The sequence below is a fragment of the Mustela nigripes genome, chromosome 9 (assembly GCF_022355385.1).
Source record: "Mustela nigripes isolate SB6536 chromosome 9, MUSNIG.SB6536, whole genome shotgun sequence".
Taxonomy (NCBI): domain Eukaryota; kingdom Metazoa; phylum Chordata; class Mammalia; order Carnivora; family Mustelidae; genus Mustela; species Mustela nigripes.
Window position 1 is genome coordinate 5,465,402 of NC_081565.1, and position 21,974 is coordinate 5,487,375.

At 55.1% G+C, this 21,974-nt stretch overlaps 1 protein-coding gene across 1 annotated transcript in view; it reads right to left on the reverse strand.

Annotated features, from left to right (window-relative positions):
• Positions 1-21,974, reverse strand: part of HMCN2 (hemicentin 2) — a 144,171-nt gene that overhangs the window by 9,251 nt on the left and 112,946 nt on the right. Inside the window, exons 74-89 of the mRNA XM_059410538.1 lie at positions 21,673-21,800; positions 20,951-21,107; positions 20,125-20,246; positions 19,147-19,311; positions 17,885-17,992; positions 17,520-17,654; positions 17,013-17,147; positions 16,345-16,535; positions 15,212-15,425; positions 14,163-14,297; positions 13,433-13,623; positions 11,881-11,962; positions 5,276-5,545; positions 2,243-2,392; positions 577-714; positions 361-482 (exon numbers count right to left, since the gene is read on the reverse strand). Coding sequence (XP_059266521.1) covers positions 361-482; positions 577-714; positions 2,243-2,392; positions 5,276-5,545; positions 11,881-11,962; positions 13,433-13,623; positions 14,163-14,297; positions 15,212-15,425; positions 16,345-16,535; positions 17,013-17,147; positions 17,520-17,654; positions 17,885-17,992; positions 19,147-19,311; positions 20,125-20,246; positions 20,951-21,107; positions 21,673-21,800 — 2,443 coding nt within the window. The remainder of the gene's footprint in view (positions 1-360; positions 483-576; positions 715-2,242; positions 2,393-5,275; positions 5,546-11,880; positions 11,963-13,432; positions 13,624-14,162; positions 14,298-15,211; positions 15,426-16,344; positions 16,536-17,012; positions 17,148-17,519; positions 17,655-17,884; positions 17,993-19,146; positions 19,312-20,124; positions 20,247-20,950; positions 21,108-21,672; positions 21,801-21,974) is intronic.

Sequence of the window (21,974 nt, forward strand, 5' to 3'; positions counted from 1 at the left end):
GGGGGGAGGGGAGGGTAGAGTAGGAGGAAGGGGGGAGGAGGAGGGGGAGGAAGGAGACAGATAAGGGTCAGATTTCAGCTCCCAAAGGGTAGGACCCTCAGCCCCTCATTCAAGGGGAGCCTTTCTCCTCCTCCTCCAGCCGGGGGGGGGGGGGGCACCCTTGCGCAGATGACCTCCCTCCGGCATTCTCGGGTATGAAATGGGGAAGACACTGGAGAGGCTGGGTGCACCAGGCTAAGTCCAGGCCAAGCCACACCCCCACTCCTCCTGGGGTGTCGGGAGGGGGTGCTGGGGGCGGCTCATCCTTCTCTCCCCCGCCTTCTCCCCCGCACACCCCCACCCCATCGGGCCGGCCCCCACCTGTACTTGAAGTTCCGCTTCAGCCAGGCTCTCGGGGATGCCGCCACTGACCTCCACATCGAGGAGCAGGAGGCCGTCGGGATCCAGGCCCCAGGCCTCCTGGGTCATGGTGAGCAGCTCCCCTGCAAGGCATCCCGCCCAGCCCGGGGTCACCACCGGGAGGCCTCAGCCCCACCCAGCCGACCTGGGAGGAGGCCCGCCCGCCCCCCCACTCACCTGTGGCAAACTCCACATGTGACTTCTGCAGGAAGCTGCCGCCTGTCAGAGAGTGGCCGTTCAGGGCGTCCCCACTCTCCCCAGCCAGGGCCCAGTAGATGGGGGCGATGGTGACCACGAGGGCCCGCATTAGAGGACCTGCACGGGGTGGGCGTGGAGGCTGGGTCAGGGCTGGGTCCTCAGGGCCGCCACTTTCCTGCTCAAGATCCCTCTGTGGCTCCCTATTGCTCCGGGAGGGCTCAGCCCCTTCCCTCCCTGCCCAGGCCCTGCCATGGGATCACCTGAGTCAGTTGCTGGATTAGAACCTGGGAAGGGGGGAAGACAAACACCCAGTTTGTGGAGACATGGGGAGAACGAGCAGAATAGGGTGTGCACAGACGGGCAGCTGACTTGTCGATGCTCAGTTCAGTTCAAGGAATCCTAAGGGTGACTGGGTCACCGCCGAGCCTGGGACACAGGGGCTGGACCGGGCTGGAAATCAGGTCTCCTAACTTACAGATGCCTTCCAGAAGAGCCTGGGAGAGGACGGCCATGGACTTTGTAAACAGGGCCAAGAAGTTGCTCTGGACATGGATTCCCTGACCTTCACGTGATGCCCAGGCCTCCTCACAGGGCAGGGGGCACCTCAGTCTGGGGATGCAGAAACCCCACTCGCTTGGGGCCAGGGAGGGTGGAGCTTCTCCGTGGAGCCCCAGAGGAGTGGTCTGGAGGACCCAGGCTCGTGGCCAGCAGAGCCTGTTTCTAGCACATGGAGGCTGGCCCACCTGGCTTAGGGCCAGCTGCTTCTCCAAGGGCAGCTGGAAGTAGCAGCCCCATCTGGGCAGCCTCTCACTTCACTCGCTCTCTGCTGCCAGCCAACCTGGAGTGACCCCCGGCCAGAGCTCCCTGACCCCACGCTGTTCACACAGGCCTACAGTCAAGGGCAGCTCTGGAGGAGCCGCTTGGGCAAAGACCCGGTCTGCAATGCCCTCTCCCTGCTCTGGACCCTCAGGGTGCCCTGCGAAGGGCGAGGCAGCAGGGTCTGCAACATCACTCCAGAACATTCCATCTGCTAGGGCACAGTAGGATGAATCTGTTTGAGAGTGGACATGCCCCGGTGCTAATTTTATTGGCTTCATTTCTCCCTTTCTGCCCCCTCCAGGGGACATACCCCTTTATCCTTCTTTTTCTTTTTTTTTTTTTTTAGATTATTTATTTATTTATTTGACAGACAGCGATCACAAGTAGGCAGAGAGGCAGGCAGAGAGAGAGGAGGAAGCAGGCTCCCTGCCGAGCAGAGAGCCTGATGCGGGGCTCGATCCCAGGACGCTAGGATCATGACCTGAGCCAAAGGCAGTGGCTTCAACCCACTGATCCACCCAGGCGCCCCATCCTTTTTCTATCAGCTCTTAACAGTGAGTGGGTGGAGGATTCTCACTTGGCCATCAGAGATCTCAAAAACTGTTATCTGACTGCATTCGTGTATCCTGGTGATTTCACACTGTCTCAGTCTGATTCTTATTTTGTTCTGTTGGGAGGTACTTGGGGGACCAGGTAGGAAGTGGCCTGTACCTAAATCCACTTTGGCTTGGACTCAGGTCTTAGGGGTAGGCCGGTTTCCTCCAGCCATCAGGCCCTGAGCCGGCCTCAGGACGCAGGTGCAGGTGCGGCTCTGCCCCCCACTTACCCACACTCGCAGGGACGTGGCTGATGCTGCTGTGGATGGTGGTGGCCCCGGAGCCTGCCTCCTTCCGCATGCTGGTGTTGAGAATGGCTCTGCTAAATTCCTGGCCATTGATCACCCCGGACATGCTGCCGCGGCTCCCGCGGGGCTCCCCTGGGAGGAGGTGGAGGACAGGGACATTATCGGAGGAAGCCCGTACTGTTACCTGCTTCAGGGAGGAGGAACGGAGGCTCAGCACGTGCAAGTGACTTGCCCCAACCGACAGAGCTTGTGAGTGATGGACTCACTGCCCAGGAGATCCTGGCTCTGAGAGAGAAGAGGTGGGGAGGCTTTTGAGAGGCGCCCTGCCCTGGGATGGTACTGGCTTCTAATTCTGGCTCTGCTGTCACCTTCCTGAAAATCTCGACAAGTCAGGCCTTCGAGACACCTTTGAGTTGGGTTATCTATACAGTGAGGAGGTAGGACCACAGATGTGCCAAAGACCTGTTGGGTTCTAAAATGCCAGGAGCTTGTGATGGAGGAGCTGGCAGCCTCCTCTGGGCCGGGGCATCAAGCCAAGGCCTGAATGCTGCCACCTGAACATCTGTCATCCCATCCGTGGCCCTGGCTCCCGCCGCCCCGCAGCTGGATTTCCAACAGCAGCGGGGCGGTCTGCAAGCAGGTGCTCTCTCCAGCACTCATCAGAGGCTGCTTCCTCTGGCTAATGGGCCAGCTGTCTCCTCGGCACAGAGGGCATTCGGGGGGGGGGCGGCGTGGGGGCGCATGAGACAGAGGCTAGTCTGCCTCTTTGCTTGCTGGCTCTCTGGGGAAATTAACAACTAATTGCCCATGATCTGTCGAAAAATAACATAAAACACTCGACTGCCAGGATCCTAAATGGGCAAATCAGGGGGCCGTTTCACTTTGGATTCCAGGAAGCAGTGTCGTTTTCCTGCAGCCTGGAGCTGGGGTTTGAGGCGATCTGATGCCCATCTGGGATGTCTCTTGTCCATATCCGCAGCTCTGGGGTTTACAGGAGAGACAGCAGAACAGGCCGCAGACTGTCCCTGGGCTCTTAATAAGGGCAAGAGGAAGAAGTCGGATGCAGAGAAGAAGGCAGTAGCATGGCCTGGCATCCTTCAAAGCGGACAAGAGGCCGGAGGCTGGGGATGACGAGTCACCATCAACTTTCTCAGATATGGGGGGACTTGGCAGCCCTTTGCCTCCATTGAGGCCGGGAGGGGCCCCCAGGCTGATGGGGAACAGGGAAGAGAAGACAGTGTTGGTGGTGAGGGAACCTCCCTGAACACCTTTTACCTCGCCACGCCCCATGGGAAGGACTTATCCCATAGACATACTCAGGCGAGCATACAAAGATGCCCACCACAGTGTGCTTTTTGGAGGGAAAACTGGAAAACAAAACAGAACCCTAAAATGTTGCTTATTTAACAAAGCCAACAGCAATTAAGTTAGGAAAGCATCCCTTTGGGATAAGAAACCACTGAGAAGATGTAGGCCGGGCTTACTGTCATGGAACATTGTCCAAACAGGTAGGTTGTAGGACAACCTATAAATTTGACCTCATTTATAAGAAGGATAAAGCACATCTCTTTATGTTTGGGGAAAAATGTATAAAGAGATATACCCCCAAGTAATGGTCAGAGATCGCTCTCTCTTGTCCTTGAAGGAGGTGAGAACATTGATAATTCATTTCTTCTTTGTAGATTTGTTTCTAACTTATCTGGCCTTTCTATAATTAGCATATGGGAGACTTTCAACACGGCTGTTTCCATTTAGAAAGTGAGGCTGTTCTGAATGAAATGATGTGCCCTGAAAAAGGTGGGTGGGAATCCTAATCCCCAGACCTGAGGCTGTGACCTTATTTGAAGACAGGGTCTATGCAGAGGGGACTGAGTTAACATAAGGTCATTGGGGTAGGCCCTAACTAATTTAATAACTAGAGTCCTTACGTGAAGGGGAAATCTAGAGCAGGCATGTCTCTGGGGGGACATGCCGTGGGAACTTGCAGGTAGAGATTTGGATGATAGGGCAATGCTTTTATAAGCCAAGGAACACCGGAGCTTGCCAGCAAACCGTTAGAAGCTGGGGTCAGGGCGTGGGACAGACTCTTCATCACGGATCTCAGAGGGGACCGACCCTGTTTCTCCTCGATCTTAGATTTCTGGCCTCCAGAACTGAGCACTGGAAGTCCTCCAGGCTGCGACACTTTGCTATGGCAACCCTGGGAGATCCATCTAGAAACCACATGCAGGGCTCTGTGGTCTGGGGTCGGGGCTTCCGAACAGGAGAGGAGAGGACGGGGACCCAACTCTGAAGGTGTCCTGCAGAGACATGGAGAAGTAACCTGATGGGGGGTGCGGTGACAGATGAGTGACGGCTGCCGTGGCTGTGGACAGAAATGTGTAGGGAGTATTTGCTACAGAAACACAGAAATACATTCAGAAGGAATATTCGGAGACTTTCCATTGTGCAGTCTGAAGTCATCTTGCTGTCGTTTCTCAGGACAGTCCTTTTCCCGGTTTTGAAGTCTGGCCTGAGCTGAGGCATTGGGAGCTGAACGGGGCGGCCCAAGTGGCCAGTGTCTCTAATGCCAGAATCAAGCAGCAGCCATCACCGCCCCCCTACCGTGGCCGAATTCAGACTTTACACATCGATCCCCAAAGGGGGCCCCCTGGACATCCTGGTCTCATTCTGCCTACTTCACAGGATCGTGGAACATCCTACAAAGAGGACCCACGTCTGTGCCCGGTGAGCACGAATGGCCAGGGTTCCCATCCAGTATGAAGGGCCAGCCCTTGGGCTCTTGGAGCCTCAGTTTCCCCAACTGTAAAGGGCAGGGTAAGGAAGATGACCCGTCAGTCCCTGCCAGCTGGTTCCTCCCAAGTTTGTGACTTTAAGCAAAGAGAAGATTCAGGTAGCTGGCAGGGCAGGGGGTCGGGGGGGGGGGGGCATGTCCACCATAAACAACACACACATCCCCACTGACCAGGAGATCCCGTCTCTGTCCCCTGCAGTCTGAGCGGGGACACCCCGTACCTCTGACGGCCAGGACCGCCCGGGCCGTGGCGGAACCCAGGAGGTTGTGGGCGACGCACTCGTAGGCGCCCGCGTCCCGGGCCTCCACGCGCTGCAGCCACAGGCTCCCGTCGGGCAGGGTCCGGAGCCGCCGGCTGGCCCGCAAGGGCTGGCCCGCTCGCAGCCACTCCACCGTGGGCACCGGCTCTCCCGAGGCCTGGCACTGCAGGGCCACATCCTCCCCGGCTCTCGCGGTCACATCTTGGGGCTCCACCCGGAACACCGGGGCACCTGTGGGAGGCCCGGGGCAGCTTCAGGGAACGTTTTTGTCATTTGTGTGTGTTTCCGAGGTAGAAAGGGGATAACAGAATCACAAGTGATCATCAGATCATCGGACAGCATCTCCTTCGAGACACTGTTTCCCCGAGCAGGACCGCGCTGCTCAGAGCTGCTTGCTTGCTTCCTTCCTCAGCCCACAACAGACCCTAAGTGCCTTTCCGGGCCATGACATCCTCGTTTCTAGCACCTATTTGGTGGTCCACTGTTTGGGTCTCTTACAGGGGTGTTTCCAACGTGGTGCCTCTACTTGGTGCCAGAGGGGAGACGGGAGGGAGAGAGGGCCCCGTCCCCTGCTGTGGGAGAGTCTCACCAAGTGCCTGCCTGACCCTCGGTCTCCTCATCTGAGAGGTGGGAATCCCTGTCCACTCGCTCCCACAGACCCTCCAGCTGCAAGGAAAAGGCAGCACATGCCCAGCGCTGGCGAGGGCGGGGTAAGGCGAACTCGTACACACCGAGGGCACGGGAGCAAGCAGGCACAGCCCCGCAGGGAAGGACCGGCCGAAGCTTAGAACAGCAACAGTCTGCTCTCTTACAGCTCTGGAGGCCAGGAGTCCCAAACCAGCTGTTTCACGGGGTAATGTCTGCTTCCTCCAGAGGCTGCAGGGCAGAACCTGCTTCTTGCCTCGTCCCGCTTCTGGTGGCTTCTAGCGTTCCGTGGCTTGATTGAGGCTGTGTCCCTCCAGTCTTCTCTTCCTCCTCATTCTCCTCCTCTTATTCCCCGTATATAAGGAATATACGCCCCTCTCTTACAAAAGCACTCATGATTGCATTTAGGGCCCACCAAGACAACCCCAGATCACTTCCTTAACTTAATCATGTCTGCAAAGATCCTTTTCCCAAGTAAGATCACATTCACAGGTCCTGGGGACGAGGACACAGTCATATCATTGGGAACCACAGATCAGCCTACTACATCCAGGATCTCCTGAAGTGGAACGCATGCCTGCTGTGTGTCCCAGCCTCTCTTGGGTCCACACCCTGACAGAAACGTGGATGTGTGTCCACCAGAGGTGTGTGTTGGAATGCAGAAGCAATGCTGTCTAGGTCGCGGTCTAGAAGTGCCTAGAAGTGCCGGGCAACAGGCAAACCATGGCACTGAGGATGGAGGAAGGCTTTCCACGAGCGATCTCACACACAGTGTCGTGCCCAGGAAGCCCAGCACAAGAGCACATACGATAGGGTTTCGTTGAAACAAATGTCAGAAAAAAGCAGGAGCAAGATGCTGGCCATTGCTGTATGAAAAGTCCAGCAAGTCTGCTCCCACAAAAACCAAATGTAAAACTTAACAAAACTAGCCAAACCAACTATTTCAGGACTCTAGACGTCCAGGAAACGATCATTTACCCGTGAGAAGCTTCTAGAACTTGGGGGGAGAATGGTGGAGGTGTGTGGCCTGGGGCTGCTCCCATCTCCCACCCCGACTCCACTGTGGTCATTCTAGTGGTTTTGCTGGAGCTGGGCTGGCTGCAAAACCCCCAGCTCTTGCTATCCCAAGGGACCGGCTTGATTGGCAGGCGAGGAGGCAGGTATATTCTGAGAGACCAGGGTGTTGTCAGGGGACGGGAGAGGGGCAAAACTGGCAGGAAGCAGATGGGACCTGGCACCTCTGCTGGTCTAAGGAAACCAGGGGACCAGCTGGAAGCTTAATGAGAAGAGCCTGGAAATGAAGGAGCCCTGGAAAGGCCAGAGCAGCTCTCCGCACATCCCTGGCTTCCGCAGACCATGCGCACCTGTGCAGGGATCTGGGGGTGGCTGGGGGTGGACAGGAAGAGTCAAAGTCAAGGCTACTCCAAAACTGCCTGAACTCTGAGTCACTCCACGGCCACACGCAGATGCTGGAGCCTCAGTTTCTTTGCCCTTAATTTTCAGCAAGTCGGACCGTGATGTGTCCCGTGCAGAATTTCCTCGGGTTTATCCTGTCTGAGTTTTGCTCAGCTTGTTGAATCTGTAGGCGTATGCCTTTAGTGCAATTTTGCAGAATTTCAGCTCTCATTTCTTTGAATAATTCTCTCTCTTTTCTCCTTTCCCTCGGGGACTCTGACGTCACCCTGTCAGATCTCAACCTTCCGCACATTTCTGCCTGCTCTGCTCCTTGTTTATTTCAAGTCTGGTTCCTCTCTGTTGTTCAGACTAAGTAAATTCTAGCGTAACATCTTCAAAACCACCAGTTTTTCCCTCTGTCCTCTCCATGCAGCGTTTACACCTGCCCACTGAGGTTTTCCTTTTATTATCAATGAAGTCCTACAACTTCCCTTTGGTTCTTCATAGCTCCTGTCGTGCTGTTGTGTTTCAAGCACATTTCTAATTGCTCAGCCAGGCGTTCTTAACGACACTCGTTTTACGATCTGTGTCAGAGTATTCCAACGTGTGTCGCTGTCTGTGGACCCGCTCTTCTCGTTCAGGTTGAGAGTTTCCTCGTTATTGAGAAGACGAGAGAGTTTCAGCTGCATCCTGAAAATCCAAGAACGACAAGCCTCTGGTTCTTATTTCCTAGCAGGCTTCCTCTGCTGCTGCCAAGGGAAAGGAGGTGCTGCCTCATTGCTGGCAAGTGAGGGCAGACATCCAGCCTCCCTAGCTGGCCTCTGGGGGCACCCCAGACCATGAGGGGTGCTCCAGTACTCCCGGGTGAGCCTGGGAGCTCAGGGTTCCCAATTCTCTCCGCTGACGTCACTCTGGCTAGGGTGGGGGAACACCTGTTATTGCCCCTCACTTGGCCTCACCTGACGCCACCCCTCCCCTCCCCAGGAGGGATACAGGGGTGCTCGGAACAGGGGGCAAGCCTGGAAGTGTAGGTTCCCCACCCGCCTGGTCTTGGCTGATGAGGCTTGGGGCGGGGCTGTGGTTCTTTTCATGGTGTTTGGCTAGACAAGGGTGGTCATTATCGGAAAGCTTCCCATCTTGATATGCTATTCCTTTCCTGGCCCTTCCACAAGAGAGGCAGGCTTTTGTGGAGACTCTCTCTGTGCGCGTGTGTGAGGGCTCCTTGGAAGTCGCAGGTGGCTGGCTTCTCAGGCCCGGGACACAGGAGGCAAAAAGAGAAAGGAGGGAATCCACCGCCATGTCACTCCACAGGTCCCACGATCCTTACTCAATCCTTCTTTTCTCTCTCAGAGTCAATGTTTGTCTTCTCTGTGAAGTCCGAGATGTTCAGCCGTACGCAGCAGGGAGGAGCGCCATCTACAATGCCATCTTGTCTGGAACCAGAGCCTCCCACCCGGTCCCCTGCGGTCCATGACAGAAACTCCCAACAAGCCACAAGGAAAATAAAACTTCCTCCACCTGATAAAAAGCCCCTGCAGAACCCCACGGCTGTCATCATACCCAGTGGTGGAAGACTGAGTGCTCCGTGTCTACAGCTGGGGAAAAGTGAGGCTGTCTGCTCTCTCCACTTCTCCTCACCCTTGCATGGAGGGGCTGACTAGGACAATGCGGCCATACAAAGAAACGAAAAGTATCCAGAGTGGCAAGGGAGACGTAAAACTGTCTCCACTCCTAGGTGATGTGTAGAAAATCCTATGGGTAGAGGTTCCTAAGGAATCTGGCAAAAATAACCAGAGCTCATTAACGAATTTAGCAAGGTTTCTAAGATCGAGATACAAAAATTAATTGATTTTTGTATATTAGCGATGCAAAATCCAAAAATCAAACCAGTAATAATTCCATCCACAGTAGCATCAAAAATAATAAAATACTTAGTAATCAAGGTAACTAAAGAGGGTTAAGACTTGAGAACTATAAAACATCCTTGGGGAAACGAAGATCTAAATAAATGGTACAGAGCAATTGGATATCCATACTCCAGAAAAAAAAAAGATAGAAGAGAAAGAGAAAGGAATTTAGATCCTTATTTCACACAAAAACTAACTCCAAGTGGATCACAGACTTCCATGTAAAAACAAAAACTATCAGCCTTATAGGAGAGAAGGTGACCTTAGGCTAAACAAAGTTTTTTTTTTTTTTTTTAATTCAATACCAAGCACACAGTCTGTAAAATACAAAATTGATACATTTGGACTTTGTCAAATTTTAACACTTTTGCTCTTCCAAGGCATGGATAGGAAAATGCCAAGACAAGCCACAGAATGGAGGGAAATATCCGTAAATCAGGAATCTGATAAAGGACTTGTATCCAGAAGACATAAAGAACTCTCAGAACTCATTCATAAGACAAACAACCCAATTGTGAAATGAGCAAAACATCTGAAAAACACTTACCCAGAGAAGACCAATGAATGGAACACACACACACACACACACACACACACACACACGATCAATATCATTAATTATTAGAGTTTGCACCCACTGGGATTTCTGAACAGAAAAGAGAGACAACAAAAAAGTTGGCAACAATGTAGCAAACCCAAAGCCTCATCCACCTGCTAGAAGAAAAGCAAAACAGTATAGCCAGTTGAGTGGTTTCCTGAAAAGTTAGCTGTACCTGATAGACTCCTAGGAATCTTACCCAGGACAAAGGAGACACACATCTGCACAAAGACTGAGTGCAACGTTCATAGCTGCATTATTCCTAACAGCCCCAAATCAGAAACCAGCCCCATGTCTAGTAACCAATGAATGGATACTGTTCAGCAATAAAATGCAGTGAAGCGTGGACAGGTGCTATAATATGGATGAACTTGGAACACACTGTTGAGAGAAAGAACTCAGAACCGAAGACTACATAGGGTTCCACTTAGATGAAGTTTCTGGAAAGGTACGCTTGCAGTGGCAGAAGGCAGATCGGCAGTTGCCCAGGGCTGGGGGGCGCGAGCAGACAGGCAGAGGGAGCTTCTCGGGGTGATAAGAAACATCCCAGAAACAGATCGTGGGGGTGGATGGACAATGCTATAAATTTACCAAGAATCACTCACTGCAGTCTTAGAATGGGTGAATTTTTTCCCTTTTAGAAAGTATGGTAAAAGACACATGATGTAAAGTCTACTGTCTTGACCACTCTGAAGTGTAGTATCGAGTACTGGAGTGCATTCACACTGGTGGGTGACCCCCACCGCCATCCCCCTCCGGGATGCTCTCGTCTTGCAAAACTAAAACTCCAGACCCATTCAACCACATCTCCCCATTGTCCCCCTCAATTCTGCTTCCCTTTCTATGACTCCGACAACTCCAGATACCTCAAATAATCCGAATCATACGATGTTTGTGTTTTGGTGACTGCCTTATTTCACTTGACATCCTCTATTTTTGTTCATGTTGTAGCAAGTATCAGTTTTCCTTCCTTTTTTAAGGGAAAATAAGTAGGAAGGAGTGAATTTTACGGTATATATCTTAACGAAGCTGTATTTTTAAAAGTAATCTCTGTGCCCAATGTAGGGCTCAAACTCATGACCCCAAGATCAAGAATGCTTCACCAACTGAGTCAGCCAGGCCCCCCAAGGTGACATTTTTTTAAAGGCGAAACTCTGGACAGGGGTCACCTGGGGCAGGGGACATTGACGGGAAAGGGAGCATGCTATGATGGGAGTGGCTGGGAGCCGGTGGTTTTCCATTTTTTCTATTTTTGCTCTGGGGACGTGTTAACTTGGTGAGTTCACATTATGAAAATTCCGTGAGGGACACCTGGGCGGCTCAGTCCCCAGTTAAGAATCCGATTCTAATTTCAGCTCAGGTCACGATCTCAGGGTCATGAGATCAAGCTCCATGTCAGGCTCTGTGCTGGGCATGGAGCCTGCTTGAGAATCTCTCTCCCTCTCCCTCTGCCCCCTCCCTGCTTGTGCGCTCTTTCTCTCTCTTTTTCTAAGTCAGTAAGTAAATAAATAAAAGATTAAAAAAGGAAATTCACTGAGCTCTACCCTTGTAACATGTCTTCTCCCTATGTGTGTCAATTTTCAATAAAATATTTTAGTAAAAATGCCTATAAAGACGATTTCACAGGGTTTCCCTGGGGCTCAGACAGTACTCTGTAAACTACCAGCTGCTTGGCAAATCCAGGAGCGGTCACTATGATCTTGTGGATGGTTGTGAGTTCGAATAAATGGGCCCCCCGCCCAGGCCTGGCTGTTGGGTGCCCAGCTTTTCATTAGCCCAGACCCCACTTCCCACTCCGTAACTGGGGAACTGGGAAGTCCCACTTCATGGGACCTCAACTGGGTGTTCTCGCTAAATATTTGTCTGGGAACTCCCAGTCCCTGGTTCTGCCTCTCGTCCCTCCGTTCCGATCAGAGGGCCCGGGACACACCAGCCCAGCCTCAGCAGGGTACTCCATACCCAAGTGCCCACCTCGCACCGCCCCCACCCAGGGCCCAGGCGAGGAGGAGAGCAAGACTCACTCTGCAGCACGAGGATCACCACTTTCTCCACCGCGCCCACCTCATTCTCTGCGATGCACTGGTACTGGCCCGCGTCGTCTATCTGCAAGGGGGCATGGAGGGGGGGGCATGGTGTTCAGGAGAGCAGGAGGAGGGGGACAGCAGGGTACAGGAGCAGGACACATCTAAGCAGAGGAGCTTAGAGCATAAACCAGCCAGGGGTTCGTGGAGTCCATCAGAAAAGCCTCTGTGACCACCCGTCAACAGACCTCCAAAGAGATCCTGGCCCCTTTCACGCCTGGAACGCGGGGGTAGTGGTGGCTGAGAGCATGGATTTGTTGCCCTCAGCAGAGCCACACGCTGCAAAGGCACGATTCAGATCCCCCTCCTCCAAACCGGGTACCATGAAGTCTTCTTCTATGGCACATTACTAGGGATTCCTTGAAAAGAATGTTCCATGGTGAAAGAAGTTTGGGAAACACTGAGTCGGACAACAACCCGCCTCTGACTGCAGGATTTCTTGGGGCTTTTATTGTAAGGGCGTGTGCCATGAGCCTTCCAGAGGGGAGATGGCTTGCAGTGGTTTCCCAGTTTAGTGAGAGGGGAGCTCTTTGTACAGGAAACCCACCACCACGGCCAGCGAGGAAGCCCAGGAAGGACACGGCTCAGATTCACTTCTGGGTGGCACTGCCACCAGGAGCGGGAGCTGGAGGAAGCCTGAGGCCACCATCTGTGCCCAGAAGGTGATATCTTGGAGGCCGCTCTCAAGGGACTGCAGGGGCAGCCCAACATGCGGGTAAGAGGTAAAATCGGGGGTCAGATCAGGATGGGACCAGATCTGGCTCCACTGGGACTGTCCTGGATTCATTACGACTACACCGCCACGTCCCCAGATGAGTATGTACCACCACCCATTGGTAAAATGGTGATCGCGGCTGCTAAGATTGGACAGGAAATGACGCTCATCAAAGCAAACGTACCTACCAGTGGCTGGCCATGGTAGAGACTCGGGTAACTGGGGGAAAGCAAGGGCCCCTAAAAAGAGCCCGAGAGGAGGGGACTATGGATGTCTGCGTGACCACTCAGACTTGGGACACAGAAGGGAAGGTGAATGAGCCTGCCCCAGGGCTCAAGGCTTTGGAAACAGCCTAGAGCAGGAGTCAGGAGAGCTGGGATGAGGTCCTGCCTTGGGCACCTCCTGGTCATGGGCCTCTCTGAGCCCCAGTGTCTTCTTCTGTAAAATGGGGCTCTCTTACTTGTCTACTCTGGGCATTTATCGGTATTATCGAGGAGCCAGTCACGCTTAAATTCCCAGCATGGGTCATCTCACTGATTTCTTACTTTACACCTATGAGTTAGAAACGATTAGCCCCATGGAATGGCTAGGGTGACTGAAGCACAGAGAAAAGTCCCTGGCTGGAGCTCACTCGGGTTAATGGTGGGGAGAATCTGGGTCATGGGTGGGAAGGTGCTTTGTAGACTGTAGAGGACCGTGGTACCCTGATGAACCCTCTGAAGCCATCAGAAAAGGCTGTAGGTTGTCCCCACCCCAAGGCATGGAGTCCCGCCTTGCCTCCGTCCTGCGGATGGTCAGCGAGCCGTTCTGCAGCCGGTAATGGAGCCGGCTGCCCCTGAGCGGGAGGCTGTCTTTGATCCAGCGGATGTCGGGCGCTGGGGCACCATGGACCACACAGTCAAGCCGGACACTGCTCCCCACAGGCTCTACCACATAGGAGAAGGCCTCCCCTTGCAACACGGGGGCTTCTGCAAGGTGACATCAGACTAGATATCAGAAAAGAGGTTCCCTCTGGCTCAGCTTCTCCCATAAACCCATCCCAGGAAACTCCTGCTAGGCCCAACATGACTGTGAATAGTCAACGCATTAGGGATGTGTCATGGGTGAAGTGAAACAGACTTCTGGGAACCCTGATTTGAAATGGAATGAGAATACTGCTGTGATTGATTAGTGATGCCTGAGACTGGCACAGGAATGAGGGCGTGGTGATGAGTGTCGTGTACTTGCTGTAATGGATAAATTGTCCCAGCTGCAGAATGCCTGCCAGGGACATTGTAAAACAAAGACTACATAACCATTAGGACACCTTGTTTGGACACAGCAGCACTAAGAAATCCCTGATTCTTGCTTCATGCAAACCTTTTTTTTTTTTAAGATTTTATTTACTTATTTACGTATTTTTTTAAAGTGGTTACTAGTTCAGAGGTCAGGACGTCTATTTCTTAAGAAAAGCAACAGATCAGGTTCAGCAGAGGTCCCAGGAGAGGCCACCAGGCTCACACCCTACCCTTCACGTGGACAAAGCTGACTGCCTGCACGCGGCCCACTCTGTTCTCGGCCCAGCAGACGTAGGTCCCACTGTCCTCTCGGGTGACGGCCACCCGCTGCAGTGTGCTGCCCCCGTCCTGCTCAGACACCCCATCTGGTAGAAAAAGAGATGCCCCGGAGGGTTCTGAGTCCAGGGAACCAGGGGCCCCTCTTGCCCTGAATCCTTCACTCAGGCCGGAGTACCAGCAGGTTTTTGGCAAAGACATGAAAACGGGTGTCTCTTCCCAACCGTGGGAGCTGACTACGTCAGACCCATTGACGGCAGGCACTGGCCATGGGAGGGGACATGCTGGAAGAACCAGGCTTCTAGCATTTTCGAGTCCACACCGTGAGCTGGCGGCACGGGTGAGGGGGGCCTATTAACAGGAACATCCTGCCTTAAACCAGTTTGCCCTCAGCACGCCTGTTATCTCCATCTCGAGATGAAGAAGCTGGGCTCAGAAAGGCTGAATCACTCCCCAAACTCCCTCCCCGGAAGGCAGTGGGGTCTGGTCACAGCCTTCCTCACAGGTACACAAGGTGAGCTCCTGAGCATGTTTCATAGCACCTGGACTCCAGTTCAGGAGCATCTGAAAATATCACTTTGCCGGGGAGGGGGCTTAGCAATTCATCACTTCAGCAGACATTTATTGAGCACCTACTGTATACTCTGTATGCTGTGTGGGCCCTGTGTTTCTCCAAACATCAACTGGGACAGAACCTCCCCTGCTCACCACCAGGAAAGGGGTTTGCCAGGGGCCCACCATGCTGGTTGTAACTCAAGCCCCCTCCTGGCCCTGAGGCCCTGAGGCCCCTCGGGGTGGAGTCTTTCTCACAGGGGGCTTCTTGCCAGGTCTGACAGAGGACCTGTCACATAGGACCACACGTGTGTTTGCTCTGCTCCCCCCTACACAGGGCCAAGCCTGGAGACACGCTCTTCCTCTCCATGATGCTGAGTCTCCCTGCCAGTCTGCCCTTCCCCTGGGGTCCCGGGGTCCCCATCTCCCCCTGCTCCCAGGAGGCCCAGACCCGTGACTGGCCGGTTGTTGATGGTCCAGCCGATGCGTGGGGTCGGGCTGCCCCGGGCCGCACAGCGAAGCCACAGCCTGTCCCCGAGGCGCAGGCTCCGGTCCCCAGGCAGGGTGGTGAAGGCCGGCAGAGTCAGGATGCTGAGGTGCACACGGCGGTGGGCGCGGCCCGCGGCGTTCTCGGCCACACAGGTGTAAGTCCCAGCGTCCTGGCTCTGAGGGCAGAGGAGGGGTCTGCCTGAGTGCTGCCCCCACCCCCAGCGCCTAGGAACCCCTTCTGCTGCAGGTTCCCTTGGAGCATGCAGCCCAGAGAGGCAAAGGGGCTCGCTCAAGGTCACACAGCTAGCAAATGGCTCTGCTTCCCCGCTGCTCCCTGGCACCTCGCCCCGGCAGCCTTCCTAACCATGCAAGCCCTGATAACAATATCCACAACATGCCGGAGACCCTGTTCCGGACCTCACCCGCACCAGCTCATCCCTGGTCCCATCACCCCCGAGACAGGCCCCGTGTAGGGTGCCTTTTGCAGAGAACGTTCAGCCAGGCTCTGAGACATTCCGTGGGGCACTGGAGCAGGGCTGGTGCCCTCGCCGCTGTGCTATCCAGCTCTCCGCGCACAAGGTCCAAGGACTCTGCGACACTCCCCTCCCCCTGGCAGCAGGTGCACCCACCAAGCCACCACCCAACCATCTGGAGAGAGGCACATTTGTGACGACAGAATCTAAGAGCTGTTGGGGAAGGGGGGGCGGGGCTTGCACCCACACCCCGGGCTCAGGTCAACAAGAGCAGGGTGGAGAAAACCGGGTACAGCCTGGGGACACAAAGTCATCCCCTTCCCTGCCCCCCCGTCCTATCCAGGGCTCCTTCCCTCCCTTAGGAATTAGCCATGGAGGTTCGGGTTCAATCTTGGTTCCGTGCCTGGGCAACAGCGTGCCTTGGGAAAACTGGATACACAATGAACCTCGGTTTCTTCATCTGGACTTGGGGGATTGTCAGCCCCTTTTCCCCAGCTTCCTGGGACTAGAAGCTGCATAGCACTCAGCACAGAGCATGACCAACGGGGTGGGGGGAGGTGGTGCTCAGCAGAGGTTTTCTGCTCCTATTGTCCTGTTATTCCACACGGGGTCAGAGGCTCACATCCAGGTCCTTCACCAGCAGCTCCCCAGAAGGCTGGATGGTGAACTTCCCCTCGGCTCCAGACACGGGCTGGCCATCTTTCTCCCAGGTGATGCTGGGCTCTGGGCTGCCACTGGCCACGCAAGGCAAGAGGGCGTGGGAGCCTTCAGTGGTGGACAGGTCAGGGAGGCCGGTCTCGATCACAGGTGGGACTGTGGGGAGAGGGGGGCTGCTCGGAGATGGGGGCTCAGCTAGGGTGGGCTGCCCTGGCTCCAGCGCCCTTGGCGGTTGGCAGCCCCCTAGCCCCTTCCTCCACCCCTTTCGGCTGCCTCCCAGCTCTGCTACCGGCCATTGCCCACGGTCTGGACAACTGGGGGACTGTTTGAGTCTGGTGAAGCCGTGACAGTGTGATCCCAACACACACACGATGGCAATAGGGACAGAAATAGCGTTTGTTACTGGAAAGCCAAAACGAAGGAGGGATGGCCAGACCGCTGTCTCATGAAGGGTCCCAGGAGGCAGAGCAGCCCGAGTTACGGTCTGAAGGCGGACCTCAGGCACAAAATGGGAGAAGATGCTTTTCCCTTTGTTCCTTCCGGAATACAAGCCACGCTGGGGTAGGGAAGGACGCAGGGATGCGGGAGCCCCGGCTCGCTGGGGTCTGCCTCAGCCCCCTTCCCCGGGCTCACCTTGCACCACCAGCCGTGTTCTCCCCACGGCGCTGCCCGCGCTGTTCTGGGCGAGGCAGAAATAGTTCCCGGCATCCTCTGGGCTGGCGTGGGTGATCCGCAGCTCTCCAGTGGGCAGGACCTGGGTACTCGCTCCTGGATTTGTGGGGAGGAAACGGGGGGCTGGTGGCTGGGGCGGCAGGACCACCGAGGAGGGGCAGGAGGGCCACTTGGCCATGCTGTTTGACCAGCAGCAAGGGTGGGGGCACAGAGCCCCAGAGCCCAGCTAGGCTGCCCCCTCCCCAGCCTCCCCACTCCGGCACGGATGTTCAGATAGAGTGTCACACTCTGGCTAGTGAACACAGACGGCGGGCAGGGCGAGAAGAAGACACCCGGGCTTTCTGGGACCTTCCAGCAGGTCTGCAGAACTCCCCCCTCGCCCTGCCCACTACCCCCACCCTGCCCGGGGCAAGCAGGGGGATCCGAGGCCCAAACTGTTCTCCCCTGGCTGGTGCCGAGCAGACTTACCTGCAGGGATGCTGAGCCCCTCCTTCTGCCAGCTGATGCTTGGCCGGGGGATGCCTGAAGCCTCGCAAGGCAGCAGGACCTCCTCTGCCACCAGTGCCCGGACCACGCTGGGCAGAGGCTTCACCACAGGGGAGGCTGCAAGGGGACAGGGCCACAGAGGTCCCTGGGGGCACCTTTAATGCCCAGCCCCCTCCAACCAGGGGTGGGGGCCTGAGCACCAGAGAGAGAAGCCTCTACAAGGAATAGGGGATTCCTGAAATTGCAGCATGAATCAGAGGCAGGTCTGGGCATCTGGAATCTGGGGCCCTCCCCTCCCTACCCAGCCCTACCTGCCTCTAGCCCTCCACCTGCCAGGAGAGGCTTACCTTGCACGGTAAGGACCACGTGCTTGTGGGCCACACCCGCAGAGTTGCGGGCTGTGCACGTGTAGCGGCCGGTGTGGATAGGGAGGGCCTGCCCGATCTCCAGGGCGCCTGTGGGTGGCAACAGGACATGGAGAGAGCTAGGGGACCCGGGACAGATGTCCGTTACCTCTCCCCACTGCCCTTGTGTCTCTCCTGCAGGCCACTCCACCCGCCTCCCTGCCCGTTTGTAAGCAGCAGGGGGAAACCTGGGTTCGAGGCCTGCCTGTATGTGCAATGAAGAATCAGACAGGACGGTCTCTAGAAACTTCTGGATGTGATGTTCTAGGACCTGCCACTGCCCTGCCCACAATCCCTGACCCACCCATACTTCCACGGGTCCTCACCCTGCTACCTTTGCTGTGTTCTGCTCAAAACTTGCTTCCTCCAGGAAGGCTTCCTGGATTACTGCTTTGTCCGTCTTCCCTCTGCCCTGTCTTCCTTAGTTTTGTCTTAGTCTTAGTCTGGTGCTCAGGGAACACCATTTTAATCCTCCTGGACCTCCCCATCCCCAGAGAGAACCAGAATCTCAGCTTTCTTTTACATGATGGGCTTCCCTATAACTGATTGACAGAAGAAAGGGTTCTGTTGCTTCAGAAGGGTTTGAAAAGCGCAGATCTGGCCGGTGGCGCTCCGGCTTTAGGATTTTACTCACTCACCAATGAACAAGCAAATGTAATTTGGAGAATCCCCATAAAGTGGCCAACTTTTTTTTTTTTTTTTTTGTAAAATGCTTTAAAAAAAATTAACATGTAATGTATTATTTGCCTGAGGGGTACAGGTCTGTGAATCATCAGGTTTACACACTTCACAGCTAAAGTGGCATTTTGACAAGCAAAGACATTTCAAAAGCATCCATCTACTATCACCTTGATTTCATGAAAAAAACTTCTAACACCAAAATATTAAGGAAAGTAAATTTTAGGGTAAAGGAAAATCCTTCTGATGAGACTCTCATGTAGCTATCATTTTCCTCACGTTGCCATGAAGCGGCACTGCTGTCAGCTCACATCAGGGAACCACTGACGGATACCAACACGCTAGCACATGAGTGGGGATGCTAAGGCCCAGAGAGGGTGTGGGGTTCCCCTAGGTCACACAGCAGGGAATGGCAGAGCCAGGCCAGGGCTCTCCATCTCGCTCTCCCACCAGGCTCTGAGGGTCTGCCTTTACACCTTCCGCCTGATCCTCTCCGTCTCTGTTCTCCACGGCTCACCCTTACTTACCCGAAGGCAAGATACGGTAGCCATTCCCCCGCACCCCCAGCTGGGCACCAGCCTTGCTCCAGGACACGACCGGGACTGGGACACCCGTGCTGTGACATGTGAGGACCACAGGGGCCATCTTGGTCACGGTGAAGTCCGTCTGGTCATCGGCAATGGTGGGAGGCACTGTAAGGCAAGACAAGGCTTGACGCCCTACCAAGGTCCACAGGGGACCACATAGCCACGGGGCCAGGTGAATGAGAACTATCGACAGAGACTAAGACATAGGTGACATTAGTGATGGAGGGCCAGGGAGGGAGGGGCGAGAGAGGAGAGGTCACATTCACTTGGGAAGTATTTTTTGCTGGACTTGGGGGTACCCTTATGAACTGCTCTCTGTAGGGATAGGAGCTAGGTCTCTCCAGAGCAGTTCACAGGAGAAGGGAGCCTTCCCAAGAGTGGGGGAGGCCAGAGAAGGCCTCCGGGGAAAGTGCCATTTAACCTGAGATATAAAGGGAGAGCAAGGACCCACTGGGTGAAGGGCAAAGGGAAGTGCTCAGAACAGAGGGAACAGCATATGCAGAGGGAACGGCATATGCAAAGGCCCTGAGGTGAGGAACTAAAAGCTAAGCAGCATGACCAGATCCCAGAGTGAGGTAGGCCTTGGGGTGAACTGAACCTGAGGGTTAGGGGAGGTGGTAGTTGGCTGGGCCATCATGCACAGGACCCTGGGGACTCGGGTGACACTTTGCATTCTATTCTGAGTGCAGTGGGCAGCTGCGAAGGGAGAAATTTTCACCAGAGTGATGGCAAGGTCAGATTACGGTTTAGAATAATCTGGATTGGGGAGCGCACTCTCCGGAGAGCTCCTACATGCCAGGATCAGTGCTAGAGTCTGCATCAGGCTCTAGCCTGCTCTAGTCTGCATGAGGCTGGGTGGGGTCAGGAGATGCCCGTGATGTCCCCATCCGCTCTCTCCTTCTTCCTGTTCCAACGTACCCTGGACGGTCACTTGGTAGAGCCTGCGGGCCTCGCCCATCTCATTGCTCACCACGCACTCAAACTGGGCTGAGTCCTGGGGGCCGGGAGCTGCCAGGAGCAAGGCATTGGAGGGCAGGAGCCTGGGATGGACAGACAGACAGTCGGCCGGCTGCAACCAGCCTGCCCGGCAATCTGGATGCAGGGGACCGGGTGTCTCAAGACTGATTTCTCCCCTGGTATCTGTCCCCCTCCCCCCACCCTGCTCGGAATCTAGAAATTCCTTCTAGAAGTTTCTACTCTTAAAGATGTGGGCAAGTTAAATTTTCATCCTTGTGTTTCTCTACCACCCTCTGTGTTTTCTTCTGAAACCAGCAGTTCTGACAACTTCTGCGATAGTGATCACATCCAAGTCCCTTATCAGAATGGCTTGTGTTAGTGGGGCACCTGCTGTAGAGGACAGCTCCATGCTGGCCTGGCATAGGATACAACAGATGACTAGAGAATTAAGTGGTGAACGGATCCCTTTAATGTGCCCGCGGACCACTGCATGACCTGCTGCCTTTGAGAAATGGGAAGACTAGTATCTGGGTTCGGCTGAACCCAGGTCTCCAGGCACTGACCTTGTTAGGTTCCAGCAGCTGTGATGGTGTTAAACCCCTTGTTGGGCATCTCAGTGAAGATCCTTCTAGACCCTTGAGGTCAGGACACAGATCCTGGCACTGGCTTCGTTAAGAACCCAAGTGCCTCCCTGCCTTGTTTTTGACCGGCCTCCCTACCATGAAACGGGCACCCCCTTCCCCATCCTGAGGACCTCATGGTACCCCCCCGAGGCCCAGCTCCGTACCGGTAAGCACCCTGCTGCAGGTGGAAATCCAGTTTCTGTCCATCCTTCCACCAGACCACCCGGGGCTTGGGGGAGCCGCTGGCCTCACAGGGCAGTGAGGCAGGGGTGTGAGCAGTGAGGGTCAGGTTGGATGGGCCCGGGCTGATGGCTGGAGGCTCTGGGGAGAGAGCAGTCACCAGGAAACAAGGGTGCGGGCTGGAGGGAAGGGCGACGCACCCATCCTCCGAGGGCAGGGGAGAGGCAGGAGACACTCTGCAGGAATCTTCCAACAGGCTCCCTAATCTGGGGTGATGGGACCTTTGCTCGCCCCCACCCCCCGTTTGCCGGCCTCCTAACCCGCTCTCCCTAAATATAGCCCTCAGGGTCCCACTCCTCATCAGCCCTGCTCGAGGCCAGCGCCAAGCAGAGTGGCCTCCACCAAGTGAGAAGAGCTGAGACAGTCCGGTACAGGGATTCTGATGCTCTCCTTTCAAATTTTTCCTATCTTGCCCATTCAACGCAATAGTATAGCGTTACGTGTATGTGCCAAATGCATAAAATAAAGAGGCGTCTTTGAGTATGCATGTTCCCAAGTTCTACTCACGGGCTTCATTGTCAAGAACACTGAGAGACCATTGCTCTTGGCTCCCGACAGCAAGGAGGAACCCAGAAACCAGGCTGGACCCGGCCCAGACAGGGGATGGATGCTGAAGGCAAGGAAGCTTCCTGTCCTGTCCACTTACCGAAGACCTGGAGATCACGGCCTTGCCGATCGGAGCCTGCAGAGTTGGACGCAAGGCAGAGGTAGTGGCCAACGTCCTGGGCAAGGACTGGCCGGATCCTCAAGGAGCCCTCGGGCAGGACCTGCAGCCTAGAACAGAGGGAGGGGGTTGTCATGGAGACCAGCAGCCTAGGGAGGCCCTTGGAGGGGCTGGACCCTGGGGGCAGCTCTTCTGCCCCTGGCTTTCCTTGCAGAAAAGTGCTAGCTCTGGAGAGCTGCATCCATGAAGCCAAGGTTAGAGGAGGTCACGGCCATGGGCAGCTC